At 46.6% G+C, this 17,037-nt stretch overlaps 1 protein-coding gene across 6 annotated transcripts in view; it reads right to left on the bottom strand.

Annotated features, from left to right (window-relative positions):
- RIOX2 (ribosomal oxygenase 2) overlaps window positions 1-17,037 on the bottom strand; it is a 96,632-nt gene that overhangs the window by 54,055 nt on the left and 25,540 nt on the right. Inside the window, exons 1-3 of one of the 6 annotated variants that reach the window (XM_063956276.1) lie at window positions 9,927-10,113; window positions 2,526-2,697; window positions 271-693 (exon numbers count right to left, since the gene is read on the bottom strand). In XM_063956276.1, coding sequence (XP_063812346.1) covers window positions 271-693; window positions 2,526-2,528 — 426 coding nt within the window. In that variant the 5' untranslated portion in view covers window positions 2,529-2,697; window positions 9,927-10,113. Of the gene's footprint in view, window positions 1-270; window positions 694-2,525; window positions 2,698-9,926; window positions 10,114-10,963; window positions 11,022-11,362; window positions 11,452-17,037 lie in introns of those variants that run through there. The other 5 variants (XM_063956278.1, XM_063956280.1, XM_063956281.1 and 2 more) reach the window with 5 other exon arrangements.

Genomic DNA, 17,037 nt, shown 5'->3' with positions numbered 1-17,037 from the left:
AGGTTCCCCACCCCTGCCATAGGGCCACATTGCATGCTGATCAAGGCTTCATCTGTATCAGCTGATGCCTGGGTCATCTGCAAAGTCCAACATGTTGGAAATCGGCAATTCCAACCCTAATATAATTGTAATTGGCCAACCAAGGATTTTGCTGACCTTTCCGACAAATAGATGATCATCGGAGCACGTCGATTGGCAGATCAGAATCAGGGAATGGCCAGGTATATGTATGGCCCGTACTGCAATCCCCTGGAGGGAACATTAACTTACATTGAATCTTTGAGGCTGATGAAACTGTATTGTCGCTTTGGAACGCCTGAAATCTTTCAACATCTCCAGGTAAGTGGCTTTTCCACGTCTTTGTAAAACCACTTTCTTTCTGTCTTTGCACTTGCACATGTTCACGTCTCGTCCATAGTACACGCCTTTTTTACTGGCATGTCTTAAGTCCTTCATGGTGAATAGAGACTGGCAATAACTGCGCACATCAGGGCTGTTCTGACGGATTAACAAAGGCTTTTTCTCCCAGTAAGTGCGGAAGAATTCCTCACTTGTCACAGGGGCAATTAAGCTTTCAAAAAGGCTCCGCGGCGTGGCAAAGTCCATAGATGGAACACTGGGCTGGTGCCGCATTTTTTTCGTTGCCGGTGATTCATCCTCGGCATCCGCCGGCGCCTCTCTCCGTGGCATATTCTACAGGGAAACAAATGGCATCAATAATGTAATATTACAAAGCAGTTTTATTTTTTATAATTCTAATCAGCCGTACAAAGTAGATCAAGAAATTACACAAAGGGGTTAATGTATCAAGCAGTGAGGAGTGGAGAAGTTGCCTATAGCAACCAATTAGCTTTGAGATATTTTGTAGAATGCACTTGATAAATGCTAGGTACACACGGATTGGTTGCTAGGGGCAACTTCTCCATTAGTCCACTTCTCCACTTTTTACACTGCTTGATAAATCAACCGAAGTAAACACTTATGAACACTATTAAATCAATGCAAAAATATGAATCGTCATGATCAGACACAGGCTGCCATTCATAGCCTAACACCCTCCAATTAACGGTCATCTAATTTACAATTATGCTGGTTTCAGATCGCAAATGCCGGATCCCACCCGGTAAGAGAAACGTGTCCTTACCGGGTGGGATCCGGCATTTGCGCTCCTTTGCTGGCTTTCCGACCCGGCAATATACCGGGTCGGTTGCCATAGCAGCGGGGGGCGCAGCAGCAGCAGGAGCGGGGGTGGAGGCGGCGCTGGGAGATGAGCTCATCTGCTGCGCCGCCTCCGCATATGCTGTGAATGGGAGCCGTGTCGCATCGGAACGGCTCCCATTCACACTGCACCTGAACCGGTATTCAACCCGGTAATAACCCTTCTTTTTTACCGGGTTGAATTACCGGGTCAGGCGACCCGCTAATTCAGCAAAGGACCGTTCACATCGCACACTGACCCGTTTCGACACGGCAATATGCCGTGTCGATACCGGGTTATTTGTGCGATGTGAAAGGGGCATTAGACTTGCTAGATGATCATGGCTGTTTAATAAATTAAAATGGATCAAGAAGAAAAGACAGATTAGAACCCAAAGCAACTGATAGGGGTATCCCAATAGCCATAAAAAAAAAATTTGGAAACCAATATTGCGGGTTTGTTATTTGTTATCTCAGGAATACACAAGTCACTCACTGTACATGTTGTTCCCTACACCAGACTCAAGTTACATCAAAACTGTGGATAACCTATAGATATGATCTTATACATCTTTGCTGTGGTCATGCCAAACAGCTCATCTTGGCACGCCAGGTCACATGAGAATCTTCTTACGTCAGGAGCCTTTTTTTATTTTTGCCAAAAATGCACAAGATGATACTGTGCTGAGGGACGGTAATACTGGCTAATAGCTGGGAGTGGGAGTGGGAGCACCTTAGTAAAAAATTTTTTTTAAAATAATTATCTAGTAAGTAGCACAGTTATAAAGCAAAATGTATTTAAAAAAATAAAACCATATATCTATGTACAAAATACTACAATGTAGCAGCCGCAGATTTTTTCCAATACAATTTCTGTTCTGTATACAGTCTGTCACACACAATATACAAGTGTCATATATCAAATTATTTCACCACAGTCTCCTTGTGTGTCCTAGTCGCTCTGAGTTGTGACTAAGATGCATTTTTACCCATAAAAAACCCAGTGTTAGCAGAGATGCACAGGACCTGGCGGCTCACTCTCGCCAGGCATCTCGCGCTGCATGGCGTACTTATGAGGACACATCCTCCATCTGTACTTTAGCATAAAATTCAGGTTCACTTACAAGAGATGTATCGGCCGTAATGGTGGCAGCAGCACACGTGACTGCAACACTGCTCATTTTACCTCAACAAATTGGAGAGAAAAAAAACAACAAACAAGCTGCTGTATACTGTCGTTTCTAAAATCAAGTGCCACTATCACTGTTTGCCACACTCGCGGGTGAGCAGGGTATAATGCATACGTTGCCTAATTTGTGCATAGCTACCATTACCACAGTCCAAACACGAGGCTGAAGTTAGCTTCTTATTCGGCCAGCTTCTTATTCACTTCTTATTCAAGCTCTAGCTTCTTATTCACTTCTTATTCGAACGCCAGCTTCTTATTCAGTTCATTCAGTTTTGCAAGGGTTAATGAGTCTTGGGTCACAAATTTGACACCTGAAATCAACAGAGTAGGTTCACTTACATATGACCCACTTGTATTTTGCCTGGCCCAACGCTGTTTTGGGCATGAAATACACTGGCACAGTGGGCACACACACCATATTTTACCATTTTGAATAAGTAGCTGTAGTTTTGCAAGGGTTAACTAGTCTTGGGCCACAAATTTGACTCCCAAAAACAATAGAGGGTGGTCAGTTGCATGTGACCCACTTGTATTTTGCCTGGCCCAACGCTGTTTTGGGCATGAAATACACTGGCAAAGTGGGCACACACACCATATTTACCATTTTGAATAAGCAGCTGTAGTTTTGCAACGGTTAACCAGTCTTGGGCCACAAATTTGACAACTGAAATCAACAGAGGGTGGTCACTTACATATGACCCACTTGTATTTTGCCTGGCCCAACGCTGTTTTGGGCATGAAATATACTGGCAAAGTGGGCACACACACCATATTTTACCATTTTGAATAAGTAGCTGTAGTTTTGCAAGGGTTAACTAGTCTTGGGCCACAAATTTGACCCCCAAAAACAATAGAGGGTGGTCAGTTGCATGTGACCCACTTGTATTTTGCCTGGCCCAACGCTGTTTTGGGCATGAAATACACTGGCAAAGTGGGCACACACACCATATTTTACCATTTTGAATAAGTAGCTGTAGTTTTGCAAGGGTTAACTAGTCTTGGGCCACAAATTTGACACCCAAAAACAACAGAGTGTGGTCACTTACATATGACCCACTTGTATTTTGCCTGGCCCAACGCTGTTTTGGGCATGAAATACACTGGCAAAGTGGGCACACACACCATATTTTACCATTTTGAATAAGTAGCTGTAGTTTTGCAAGGGTTAACCAGTCTTGGGCCACAAATTTGACAACTGAAATCAACAGAGGGTGGTCATGTGGTCGATGCCCAGTGTACCAAAAGAATGCACCCCAGACAGAATTTAGGGCGACCTTGGTTTTCCTGACTATAATTTCCATGCCTATTGAGCCAATTTTTATAGATCTGATAGGGCCAGTAGAAAAATCGGATCATGGGCATCAGTATATATTGGTGACGGTGGACTACTCCGGGTACCCGGAGGCCATACCACTATGTAACATGAAATCTAGCACTATTGTCCGGGAGTTTTTGATGCTGTATACCCGTCTAGGAATACCAATAGAGGTCCTGACCGTCTAAGGTACCGCTTTTGTGTCTAAATTAATGAAATACCTGTGTCGCCTGTTAAAGGTGGATAGAATTACCATTTCGGTTTACCACCCGCAGACAGACGGCTTGGTTGAATGCTTTAACAGAACCCTTATGCAGATGATGAAAAGGGCAGTGTCACAGGAGAAGCGAGATTAGGACCTACTCTTACCTTAGCTATTGTTGGCAGTTTGAGAGGTACCCCAAACCTCTTTTATTATTATTATTAATTATTATTATTATCCTTTATTTATACAGAGACTTTATATAGAGACTGTATGGGGTTTAGACCCTTCAAACTCCTCTATGGTAGACAACGCAGAGGGATACTAGATCTATTAAAAGATGGGTGGGAGCAGCAATTGTCCCAAGGGGATGCGGTCAAGATCCCGCCGGACAGAATCCCGGCGGTCGAAATACCGACGCCGGAACCCCGACCGGCACAATCCCGACATATTCTGCCTCCGTGGGTGTCCACGACACCCATAGAGGGAGAATATAACAGTGTGCCGAGCATAGCAAGGCACCGTGCCTGCAGCGTGGCGAGCGAAGCGAGCCCGCAAGGGGCTGCGTTCTGCTCGCCACCCCTGTCGGGATTGTGCGGTCGAAATTCCGGCGTCGGTATTTCGACCGCCGGGATCCCGTCCATCGGGATTTAGTACTGATCCCGTCCCAAGAGCCTAACATCGTTCAGTTTGTGTCCCAATTGTATGGCTGTCTAAGGCAAATTGCGCCACTTCTGACCAAGCATATGGTAAGAGCTCAACAGGATCAAAAACGCAGTCATGGCATTACTGCGGTCAACTCTCAATAGGGGCAACAAGGTACTGATACTTGTGTCTAGGTACGGCAGGAAGGTAGAAGGAAAGAGGTAAAAGTCTACCATGTGAATTTGTTGAAGACTTGGAAAGTGCCAGGCATCCCTCTTTAGTGGCCATGAAAACCCCAGAATGTCAGGTGCCTACTGAGGTAACTTTGAGTCCTAGCCAGAAACAAGAAGTGGTAAACTTAATAGCGCAGTACCAGGTTGTGTTCTCTGCCCTCCTGGGGAAAACTCGAATCATACAGCATGACAATGTTACTCCACCCGGGGGGGGGGGGGGCGCGGGGGGGGTGATAAAGCAAAGGCCATAAAGGCCATATTGTATATCTGAGGCTCAACAGGCAGCAGTAAAACGGGAACTGGAAGTGATGCGGCGCTTGGGGGTCATAGAGTAGTCAAACAGTGAATGGAATAATCCCATTTTTTTTAGAGCCCAAGCCTTTTGGAGCTTTGAGATTCTGTAATGACTTCAGACAGTTACATAAAGTTCCTCGGTTTGATTCCTATCCTATGCCCTGGGTTGATGAACTGGTAGAAACTTAGCAATAAGCCAGTATCTAACTACGCTAGATTTACTGAAGGGGTACTGGCAAATTCCTCTGATGGAAGCCGCCAAAGCAACAACAGCCTTCTCTACCACAGTGGGTTTGTTCCAGTCGAACCTTCCAAAGGTGGATGCAGTGTTAGTCTCTACAGGCACAAGGGAGGGTTCACAGCTAACCTGGAGAAGTGTGCCATCATAACTGTGGAGGCAAAGTATCTGGGGTATATTGTATGCCAAGGGTAAGTTAAACCTCAACCCAGCAAGGTGGAAGCAATCTTCACATGGCCTAAGCTAAAATGTATGTCGCAACTCAGGATATTCTTTAGACTGATGGGCTATTATCGTAGGTTCAGGGGTGGAACTTGCAGCGGTGCAACCGGTGCAATGCACCAGGGCCCCTCCACGATGAAGGGGCCCACAGCCGGAGGCACTACAATGAGTCAGACTGACTCATTACATGCCATCTGCAAGCCGCCGGTTCCCCTAAACAGAATGAGGCTGAGCTGGTGTGCAGAACTGCAGTCTGGCCAGAGGGGGAGGAGGATGCAGTGGAGAAGTCTGGAGAAGGAGAAGGGGCCATCTTCCCCTCTCATTCACAGGCAGCCCAGCTGTTTCTTTTTGCTACCGGAGCCGGAGCATCACGTGACCATGCGGCTAAACTGTAGAGTATCTGAGGTAGTGCAGCAGCATTCCTTGTAAGGCGGTCAGGCAGCTGTGTGTTTATTTTTATTTTATTATACATTTTTCTAATTGTACATTTCATCCTGCAAACTCAGAATCGCGGACCTCGAAGAGGCGGAGCCTACATTGAGGGGGCGGAGATTGGGAGGTGGTGGGCGGGGTTGTTACAGTAAGCTGGTCTCTCTACAAATAGTAATGGTGACTGTGTAGTGACATATAACATACAGCACAGCATAGAGTGACCCCACTAAGGCAGCCAGGCACAGGGTCATGTGTTGTCACCCAGGGTGCATGTGCTGCTGCTGGCTGCATGATGCATAGTGTGGACATCTGTCTCCATGGGCCTTGTGTATCCTTGTACAAAGGAATTGTCCCATCTTTATACAGTGAGAAGTCTCCTGAGTTTTTGTGGGAGTTGGATACAATTGGCCGACAGTTATCATATTGATATTCATTATGTCGACATGAAGAACTGTCAACAAACAGTCCCTTGTGATCTAGCAGTTTCGTACTTTATACCGGCGACAGCAGTGCCTTTTTCTGGATCACATTGCATTGGCGATGTCTCAGTAGTGTTCTGGTGAGTATTTTCCCCATTATCCCTAATCCCTAAACCTTTCCCTAGTAGCTAACCTTAACCTTTTCCCCTCCCCACAGCCTAACCCTAGCCACCACCCCAGTGCCTCACCCCACCCCCAGCAGCCTAACCCTAAAACTTTACCGTAGTGCCTACTATATTGGCGTTACGTGTAAAAGGAGCTCTACTGTGTGGCGTAATGTGTATAAGGATCTCTACTGTGTGGCGTAACCTGTACAAGGGGTATTACTGTGTGGTGTAACATCTATAAGAAGCACCACTGTGTCGCGTAACGTGTATAAGGAGCACTATTGTGTGGCGTAAAGTGTATAAGGACCATTACTGTGTGTTGTAACGTGTATAAGAAGCTCTACTGTGTTGCGTAACGTATAAGGAGCAGTACTGGGTGGAGTAACGTGTATCAGGAGCACTATTGTGTGGTATAACGTTTATTAAGAATACTACTGTGTGGCGTAACATGTATAAGAGGCACTACTGTGTGTTGTAATGTGTATAAGGAGCACTACTGTGTGGCGTAACGTGTAGAAGGAGCTCTACTATGTGGCGTAATGTGTATAAGAAGCAGTACTGTGTGGCATAACGTGTTTCAGGAGCACTACTGTGTAGCGTAACGTATATAAGGAGTACTACTGTTCAGTGTAATGTAATGTAAATCGGTGTAATGTAACAAGGTTGCACTACTGTGTGGCATCATTTGAATTGGTGGTACTATTGTGTGCCCACACCCCTTTTCACTGAGACCATGCCCTATTTTTTGACACACATGTTTTGGATCTTGGGGGGCTGGGGCAACGCATTTTGTTGCACCTGGGCCCACCATGGTCTTGTTCCGCCACTGCGTAGGTTCATGCGCGAATTTGCCACAGGGCAGCATCCTTCAATGAATGTCTGAGGAAACAGTCCCCAGACAAGATCTAATCACAGATGTGCTAAATGTAGCACATCTACAATCATGTACTGACATGCGGGTGGATGCCCAGCACAGGGCTAGTTCGCCCCGCATGACTGGCCCTAGCCCCCCCCTCGCACAGGTACAAAACCATTGCACGGTGTCGATGATTTTGTACCTGATGAGTAGCTCCCTGCCAGCGAAGCTCCTGCACGCTGGCAGTCCGCTACTCGCCACATCCCGGGTCGCAGAGGCTGTGTGTAACACCACTCAGCTGCCTCGGGACGCCCCCCCCCCCCACGGTCTAGATAGGCCTCCGTTGTCCGGACCGTGGTTCTAAAGCCGGTGGCATGCCCCTTTCCACCACGTGACCGCCTCTGCCTGCCAATCAGGCAGAGGCGATCGAAGCCCTGAGATGCGGATAGAATCTCACTGGGCTCCCGGAGTGCGCACTCCACAAAGTAATGCAGACTGTGATCGTTGCCGCTGCAGTGATGCAGTCTGAATTACCCCCTAGGCCCGCAGACACTACTTTGCAGTATTTAAGAAAAGCTTTGTGCGCAGAGCTTGTATTGCAAGCTCCTGATTTCAGGTGTAAAATTTGTGGCCAAGACTAGTTAACCCTTGCAAAACTACAGCTACTTATTCAAAATGGTAAAATATGGTGTGTGTGCCCACTTTGCCAGTGTATTTCATGCCCAAAACAGCGTTGGGCCAAACAAAATACAAGTGGGTGATATGTAAGTGACCACCCTCTGTTGATTTCAGGTGTCAAATTTGTGGCCCAAGACTAGTTAACCTTTGCAAAACTACAGCTACTTATTCAAAATGGCAAAATATGGTGTGTGTGCCCACTTTGCCAGTGTATTTCATGCCCAAAACAGCGTTGGGCCAAACAAAATACAAGTGGGTGATATGTAAGTGACCACCCTCTGTTGATTTCAGGGGTCAAATTTGTGGCCCAAGACTAGTTAACCCTTGCAAAACTACAGCTACTTATTCAAAATGGCAATTTATAAAATGGTGTCTGTGCCCACTTTGCCAGTGTATTTCATGCCCAAAACAGCGTTGGGCCAAGCAAAATACAAGTGGGTCATATGTAAATGACCACCCTCTGTTGATTTCAGGTGTCAAATTTGTGGCCCAAGACTGGTTAACCCTTGCAAAACTACAGCTACTTATTCAAAATGGCAAAATATGGTGTGTGTGCCCACTTTGCCAGTGTATTTCATGCCCAAAACAGCGTTGGGCCAGGCAAAATACAAGTGGGTCACATGCAAGTGACCACTCTGTTGATTTCAGGGGTCAAATTTGTGGCCCAAGACTGGTTAACCCTTGCAAAACTACAGCTACTTATTCAAAATGGCAATTTATAAAATGGTGTTTGTGCCCACTTTGCCAGTGTATTTCATGCCCAAAACAGCGTTGGGCCAAGCAAAATATAAGTGGGTCATATGTAAGTGACCACCCTCTGTTGATTTCAGGTGTCAAATTTGTGGCCCAAGACTGGTTAACCCTTGCAAAACTACAGCTACTTATTCAAAATAGCAAAACATGGTGTGTGTGCCCACTTTGCCAGTGTATTTCATGCCCAAAACAGCGTTGGGCCAAGCAAAATACAAGTGGGTCATATGTAACTGACCACCCTCTGTTGATTTCAGGTGTCAAATTTGTGGCCCAAGACTGGTTAACCCTTGTAAAACTACAGCTACTTGTTCAAAATGGAAAATATGGTGTGTGTGTGCCCACTTTGCCAGTGTATTTCATGCCCAAAACAGTGTTGGGCCAAACAAAATACAAGTGGGTCATATGTAACTGACCACCCTCTGTTGATTTCAGGTGTCAAATTTGTGGCCCAAGACTGGTTAACCCTTGCAAAACTACAGCTACTTATTCAAAATGGAAAATATGGTGTGTGTGCCCACTTTGCCAGTGTATTTCATGCCCAAAACAGTGTTGGGCCAGGCAAAATACAAGTGGGTCATATGCAAGGGACCCTACTCTGTTGATTTCAGGTGTCAAATTTGTGACAGAAGACTTATTAACCCTTGCGAAACTGAATGATCTGAATAAGAAGCTGGAGTTCGAATAAGAAGTGAATAAGAAGCTGGAGCTTGAATAAGAAGTGAATAAGAAGCTGGCCGAATAAGAAGCTAACTTCAGCCTCGTAGTCCAAACACATTCAGGGCTCCAGCGTGTCAGGGACTGATGTGAATGACATTCTGTACAGTAAGTTGCTGTGTAATACGCTGGCACATTATTGAATTGACAGTATGTGCAGACTTGTCTGCAAAACTGCTGCTGCTATTATATAAAGTAACAAATTATAGATTTCTCTGTTACATATAAAAAAAAAAAAAAAGTACAGGAGACCCTGCACACTTCCTGCATGTGACAGACTTACAGAGTATACTGGAGACAGAGACTGAAGGAAGAGATCAGTGATAAGATGTATAATGTGCACTTAGCTAACTAATGGCTGCACGCCCTCACCTGTCCTGACAGTCACTGCACACCCGCACCGGCTGTACCCTAAGCTCAGCTTGTCCCAGGCACAGTATACACACACGTGTGAGCTGTACTCAGTATCCCAGCATGCCTTCTGCTGCTGCAAGCAATGAAAGAGGCAAGAAGAAGACACTGTCCTGGGAGCTGCTGCTCTGTAGGGAGACACCTAGTGGCTCCAATCTCCAAGTGCAGTCCCTGAGTTGGAGTACATGACTTTTTATAGTATCATGTAACAGTGATATTATGCACAGGCATGGTGCCTCAGTAAGTTCAACCCAGCATATAGACACAACGGTTCTGTTTACTCCCCAGTGAGGGCAATCTATCTGCAGTAACTACAGAATAAAGGGCCCCATACACTTATGCGACCACATGTCTCAGGCGATCGCAGGCGACCACCCCGGCAGCCTCCCATAGAGGACAGGATCGCCCAAGATACATTGTATGCTGTCCTTTTGCATACGATGTATCTTGGGTGATCCTGGGCAATCCCAGCCATGCTCCCAGGTCGGACCTGATTCAATGCGTAGCACATTCAATCTGGAGGATCCGATCCAATGCTCACAGGAATGCGCATTGGATCGGATCGGAAACACCTACAAAATGCCTGATTTCATCCGATAAATCGGGCCGAATGTATTATCGCTCTAGTGTATACAGTCCGTGCTGTAAGCTTGGTGTGCAGTGTGCCCACATGCAGACATGTCCCTTGCTGCCACTTCTCTTGATTTATAAATTACACAGTACAGTCCAACATGGGTCCTCCTATATACACATAGCAGGAGGAGATGCCACTTGACTTACCCAGAACAGATGACACCTGCTGCATCAGTGACTGGGCCCTGCTAATCCATGGCTGTGACTGTAGAACACGTTACAACGCAGTGCGCAAACCATAGAAAATCCTTTCACACCACCAGAACCAGATTAACGGCGGGGCGGAAGGGGCAATCGTCCCGGGGCCCCCACACACTGTTCTCACAACCGCAAAAAAAACATTGGAGTAGTAGTACAGCATTTACCTGTCTCTTCTCTGTCCTCCTCAGCTGCTGAGATGTTCCATTACAGCTGCTGCTGCCGAGGAGCTTCACCTACTGCAGTGTAATAGTGATGGGTAGTTCATGAATGATTAGTTCAAAATGAACTAATCTTCAAAGTGAACTAGTTCATTCAGTTCACAGCTTTGGCAAAGATTAGTTCATCAGGAAGGAGGAGTCAGACACAGACAGAATAGAGCCAGCATTAGGCTTCTCACTGTCTCACTCACTGGATTTTCATTTCCTGAATCTGATGCTGTAAAATGAAAGTTAAAAGTACAACACAGCCCAGCAATACAGATCTAATAAAAAAAATAGCATCTGCACTGCCTGGCCAAAGTCTATGTGTGTCTGTGAGTGAGCATGTGTGGTCATGCTTCTCACCTTTCTGTGATATAATCACTGTCCTATTAGTCCAGATGTCCAAACACTTGCTGCTACTTCTGGTACTACTGGCTCCTGTGCATACTGCTGTGCTAAATCTTCTGCTGGGTGTTGTGTAGGACATTAGCTGTGATTGGCCAGAGGCTATACCAGGTGACACCCAGTGGGAGGGGGGAGGGAGCAGTCACGACTCACCAGTCAGTGAGTGCTGTGCTGCTGTGCCTGAGTCATGTCATGAATCATGATTCATCCTGAGTCTGCCAGTGAGTTGAGACAGTTGTACACTGTGTAGACTCAGTGACTCAGTGGATGGATCTGATTCATGCAGCATAAGCCTGCAGGAGGTGGAGCCCCTGTGGTACAGGGCTCTCAGCTCAGTGAACTCAACTCACTGTTCCTGCTCAATGTGAGTGTGGGTGGCAAACTCCCTGGAGGCTAGATAGTGGATAATATAATAAATACAAGCCCACCTAAAATTATCTAATTAGCAAAGTATGCAAAGTAAAAAAAAAAAATGTTTTTATTTGGTTTAGTAACAGACTGAATGATGTGTTTCATGGCTATTAAGCTTTCTCTCCTCAGCCAGAAGTAATGTGCATATTCCGTAACTAGTATGCAATAAGTGGTTATTAATAATATATCAACATAACACTGAATCTATGTTAATATATTATTAACAATCAGTGCATAAGCAACTGCCTCCCCCAGATGCACTGCACAGTCACTGCAGCTGAATAACTCCCTCCATGAGTCCAGCACTGATCTGCCAGCACTGGCAACTCACTGATTCATGTGCAGTCTCTGCAATACATTCCAATACAAATGAGTCATGACTCATGTGCCGAGACACTGACTCGAGACACTTCACTGAACTGAGTCATGTGTCTCAACTCAGTTCAGTGAATCACTTTGCCCATGACTAGTGCTCTCTCACTGCAGGACAATCTTTTTATAACCTTGCATTCCCAGGGACACATTCCATCTGGGATCTCCCGCTCTGAGTTTCCCGCTCTCAGTTTCCCGCTCTGAGTCTGCAAATGGGTGAGTCATGCCCTTTGCATTTTGCAGACTGATCTGTATTGCTGTGAGCTGGGCTGCTAACTCCTTCTGTGCTGCAAGCTGTAGGCTGCTGGCTCTGTTCTATATTACACAGCCATGCTGGCACCTGTAGTGCTACAGTTGATTTGTGCTTGCAGTTCCAGGGTATTACACAAAGTTACAGCCAAAATGGCAGAAAAGTATTCAATATATGATTATTGTAATAAAAGATTATTTGCATATCACTGATGACTCATCTGTCCCTCACACGAGGGTACACATGTTTAAGGGGAAGAAAGCTGAGGTAAATTTCCCTCCTCTCATGATGAAAAAGAGCGGGAATCTCCAGACAAGAGACGGCAGCTTCCCACAAGAGAATTCTCAGGCTGTATCCTTTCCCCACTAGGGCCAGGATACGATGGGAATCTTCCCCTAGGGTGTCACGTTTGCCCAAAAGGTAGCCCTGACGTAACAGCTATTCTCAGGGATTCTGCAGATAGCGTGCACATTCTGGTACACTACTCAGACCGGCGATTGTGTCGGCATGGGTTTATAGCGCTGTGGCAGCGTGGACAGGTACCTTATCAGCAGAGATTGAGACCCTAGTATGTATATATATATATATATATATATATATATATATATATGTATATATAGAGATATATTTATAAAAGATGCTGTCTTAAAGAGATATATATATATAAAACATGCCCAAAGAGACATGAGTCTACTGGGTCCTAGAGTCAAAGCTATGTCGATTTCTGCTTGACGTGTCCTGTAGAATATGCAATGGACAGATGATGCCGACTTAAGAGGCATATGGAAGGCTGAGGATTGTGTGGAGAAGGGTTCTCGGACCTGGTCTCCACAGCTATAGCTGGTAATTCTGATATTTTGCCTTATATTCCTGCACAGCCTAGGAAAGCACGACATTATCAAATGCAGCCTTTCGAACAAAGAAACAAGAAAGTCCGAGGTGCGTCCTTTCTTGCCAGAGGCGGGGGCAGAGGAAAGAAGCTGCACAACACAGCTAGTTCCCAGGAACAGAAGTCCTCCCCGGCCTCTACAAAATCCACCGCATGTCGCTGGGGCTCCACAGGCGGAGCTAGGCCCGGTGGGGGCACGCCTTCGTAAGTTCAGCCACAAGTGGGTTCACTCCCTGTTAGATCCCTGGGCAATAGATATTGTGTCTCAGGGATACAAGCTGGACTTTGAGGAGATGCCCCCTCACCGACGGCCCTGCCGACTTCCCCCCACGAGAGGGAAACAGTGTTAACTGCAATTCACAAATTGTATCTTCAACAGGTGGTGGTTAAGGTTCCCCTCCTTCAACAAAGAGGGGGTTAATATTGGACCATGTTGGAGTCCCGGAACCAGGCGGTTCGGTCAGACCCATATTGAATTTAAAATCCCTGAACATATACCTGAAAAGGTTCAAGTTCAAGATGGAATCGCTAAGAGCGGTCATTGCAAGCCTGAAAGGGGGAGATTTTATGGTGACTCTGGACATAAAGGATGCATACCTTCATGTCCCCATTTATCCACCTCATCAGACGTACCTCAGAATTGTGGTACGGGATTGTCATTACCAATTTCAGACGTTGCCGTTTGGTCTCTCCACGGCCCCGAGAATATTCACCAAGGTAATGGCGGAAATGATGGTGCTCCTGCGGAAGCAAGGTGTCACTATTATCACGTACTTGGACGATCTCCTCATAAAAGCGAGATCAAGAGAGCAGTTGCTGAACAGCGTATAACTTTCTCTGGAAGTGTAACGGCAACACGGCTGGATTCTATATATTCCAAAGTCGCAGTTGGTTCCTACAGCTCATCTGCCTCTCCTAGGCATGATCCTAGACACAGACCAGAAAAGGGTTTATCTCCTGATAGAGAGAGCTCAGGAGCTCGTGACACTGGTCAGGAATCTTTTAAAACCAAAACAGGTGTCAGTGCATCACTGCACTCGAGTCCTGGGAAGGATGGTGGCATCATACGAGGCCCTTCCCTTTGGCAGGTTCCATGCGAGGACCTTCCAATGGGACTTACTGGACAAGTGGTCCGGATCACATCTTCAGATGCATCGGTTAATCACCCTATCCCCCAGGGCCAGGGTGTCTCTCCTGTGGTGGCTGCAGAGTGCTCACCTTCTCGAAGGTCGCAGATTCGGCATTCAGGACTGGGTCCTGGTGACCACGGATGCAAGCCTCCGAGGGTGGGGGGCAGTCACACAGGGAAGAAATTTCCAAGGGCTGTGGTCAAGTCAGGAGACTTGCCTTCACATCAACATCCTGGAACTAAGGGCCATATACAACGCCCTACGTCAAGCGGAGTCCCTGCTTCGCGACCAACCGGTTCTGATTCAGTCAGACAATATCACCGCAGTGGCTCATGTAAACCGCCAAGGCGGCACAAGGAGCAGGGTGGCGATGGTAGAAGCCACCAGAATTCTTCGCTGGGCGGAGAATCACGTAAGCGCACTGTCAGCAGTGTTCATTCCGGGAGTGGACAACTGGGAAGCAGACTTCCTCAGCAGGCACGACCTCCAACCGGGAGAGTGGGGACTTCATCAAGAAGTCTTCATGCAGATTGCAAGTCGGTGGGAACTGCCACAGGTGGACATGATGGCATCCCGCCTCAACAAAAAGCTGCAGAGATATTGCGCCAGGTCAAGAGACCCTCAGGCGATAGCTGTGGACGCACTGGTGACACCGTGGGTGTTCCCGTCGGTCTATGTATTTCCTCCTCTTCCTCTCATACCCAAGGTGCTGAGAATCATAAGGAAAAGAGGAGTGAGAACAATACTCTTTGTTCCGGATTGGTCAAGAAGGACTTGGTATCCAGATCTGCAAGAAATGCTCACAGAGGACCCGTGGCCTCTGCCTCTAGGACAGGACTTGTGCAACAGGGGCCCTGTCTGTTCCAAGACTTACCGCGGCTGCATTTGACGGCATGGCGGTTGAACACCGGATCCTAGCAGAAAAAGGCATTCCGGATGAGGTCATTCCTACGCTGATAGAGGCTAGGAAGGATCTGGCGGCTCAACATTATCACTGTATATGGCGAAAATATGTGGCTTGGTGTGAGGCCAGGAATGCCCCTATGGAGGAATTCCAGCTGGGCCTTTTCCTTCACTTCCTACAGTCGGGAGTGACTTTGGGCCTTAAATTGGGTTCCATTAAGGTTCAGATTTCGGCCTTATCCATTTTCTTTCAAAAAGAACTGGCTTCTCTGCCTGAAGTTCAGACGTTTGTAAAGGGAGTGCTGCATATTCAGCCCCCTTTTGTGCCTCCAGTGGCACCTTAGGATCTTAACGTGGTGTTGAGTTTCCTGAAATCACACTGGTTTGAACCACTCAAAACGGTGGAAGTAAAATATCTCACGTGGAAGGTGGTCATGCTATTAGCCTTGGCTTCGGCTAGGCGTGTCTCAGAATTGGCGGCTTTGTCACATAAAAGCCCTTATCTGGTTTTCCATGCGGATAGAGCAGAATTGCGGACCCGCCCACAATTTCTGCCGAAAGTGGTTTCATCCTTTCATTTAAACCAACCTATTGTGGTGCCTGTGGCTACTACTGACTTGGAGGATTCCGAGTCACTGGATGTAGTCAGGGCTTTGAAGGTTTATGTAGCCAGAACGGCTAAGGTCAGGAAAACAGAATCTTTGTTTATACTGTATGCTTCCAACAAGCTTGGGGCGCCTGCTTCAAAGCAAACTATTGCTCGCTGGATCTGTAACACGATTCAGCAGGCTCATTCTGCGGCTGGATTGCCGCTGCCTAAATCAGTTAAGGCCCATTCCACAAGGAAGGTGAGCTCTTCTTGGGCGGCTGCACGAGGGGTCTCGGCATTACAGCTTTGCCGAGCGGCTACTTGGTCAGGTTCAAACACCTTTGCAAAGTTCTACAAGTTTGATACCCTGGCTGAGGAGGACCTTGTGTTTGCTCATTCGGTGCTGCAGAGTCATCCGCACTCTCCCGCCCGTTTGGGAGCTTTGGTATAATCCCCATGGTTCTTACGGAGTCCCCAGCATCCACTAGGACGTTAGAGAAAATAAGATTTTACTTACCGGTAAATCTATTTCTCGTAGTCCGTAGTGGATGCTGGGCGCCCGTCCCAAGTGCGGACTTCTTCTGCAATGCTGACACGAAGCCATTTCTGGGTGTGTGGGCGGGGCTGTAGAAGGGGGAACCAATTAAGTTTTTATCACCCACTGCCCCACAAATTTCCACTGTGCCACCAACTTAATGAAAAATGAATTATAATGGGTTCAATTATATATATATATATATACATACACACATATATACATATATATATATATATATATATATATATATATACATACAGGGTAACAAAAATAGGCGGCACTCCAAGTCTGTAGTAAATTTCAAGTGTATTACACACAAAACTAATTCCAACGTTTCGGGGTCCAAGCGCCCCTTTGTCAAGGTGAACAGTGTTCACCTTGACAAAGGGGCGCTTGGACCCCGAAACGTTGGAATTAGTTTTGTGTGTAATACACTTGAAATTTACTACAGACTTGGAGTGCCGCCTATTTTTGTTACCCTGTATCCTACTCGCTAGGAGGGCACCCAAGCATTGAACCCGGGAGGAGGAGTGCCGGTCCTTTCTTTTTGC

Source organism: Pseudophryne corroboree, chromosome 2 (genome assembly GCF_028390025.1).
Source record: "Pseudophryne corroboree isolate aPseCor3 chromosome 2, aPseCor3.hap2, whole genome shotgun sequence".
In the NCBI taxonomy this organism is placed as follows: Eukaryota; Metazoa; Chordata; class Amphibia; order Anura; family Myobatrachidae; genus Pseudophryne; species Pseudophryne corroboree.
This window is presented reverse-complemented; position numbering and strand designations above follow the sequence as displayed.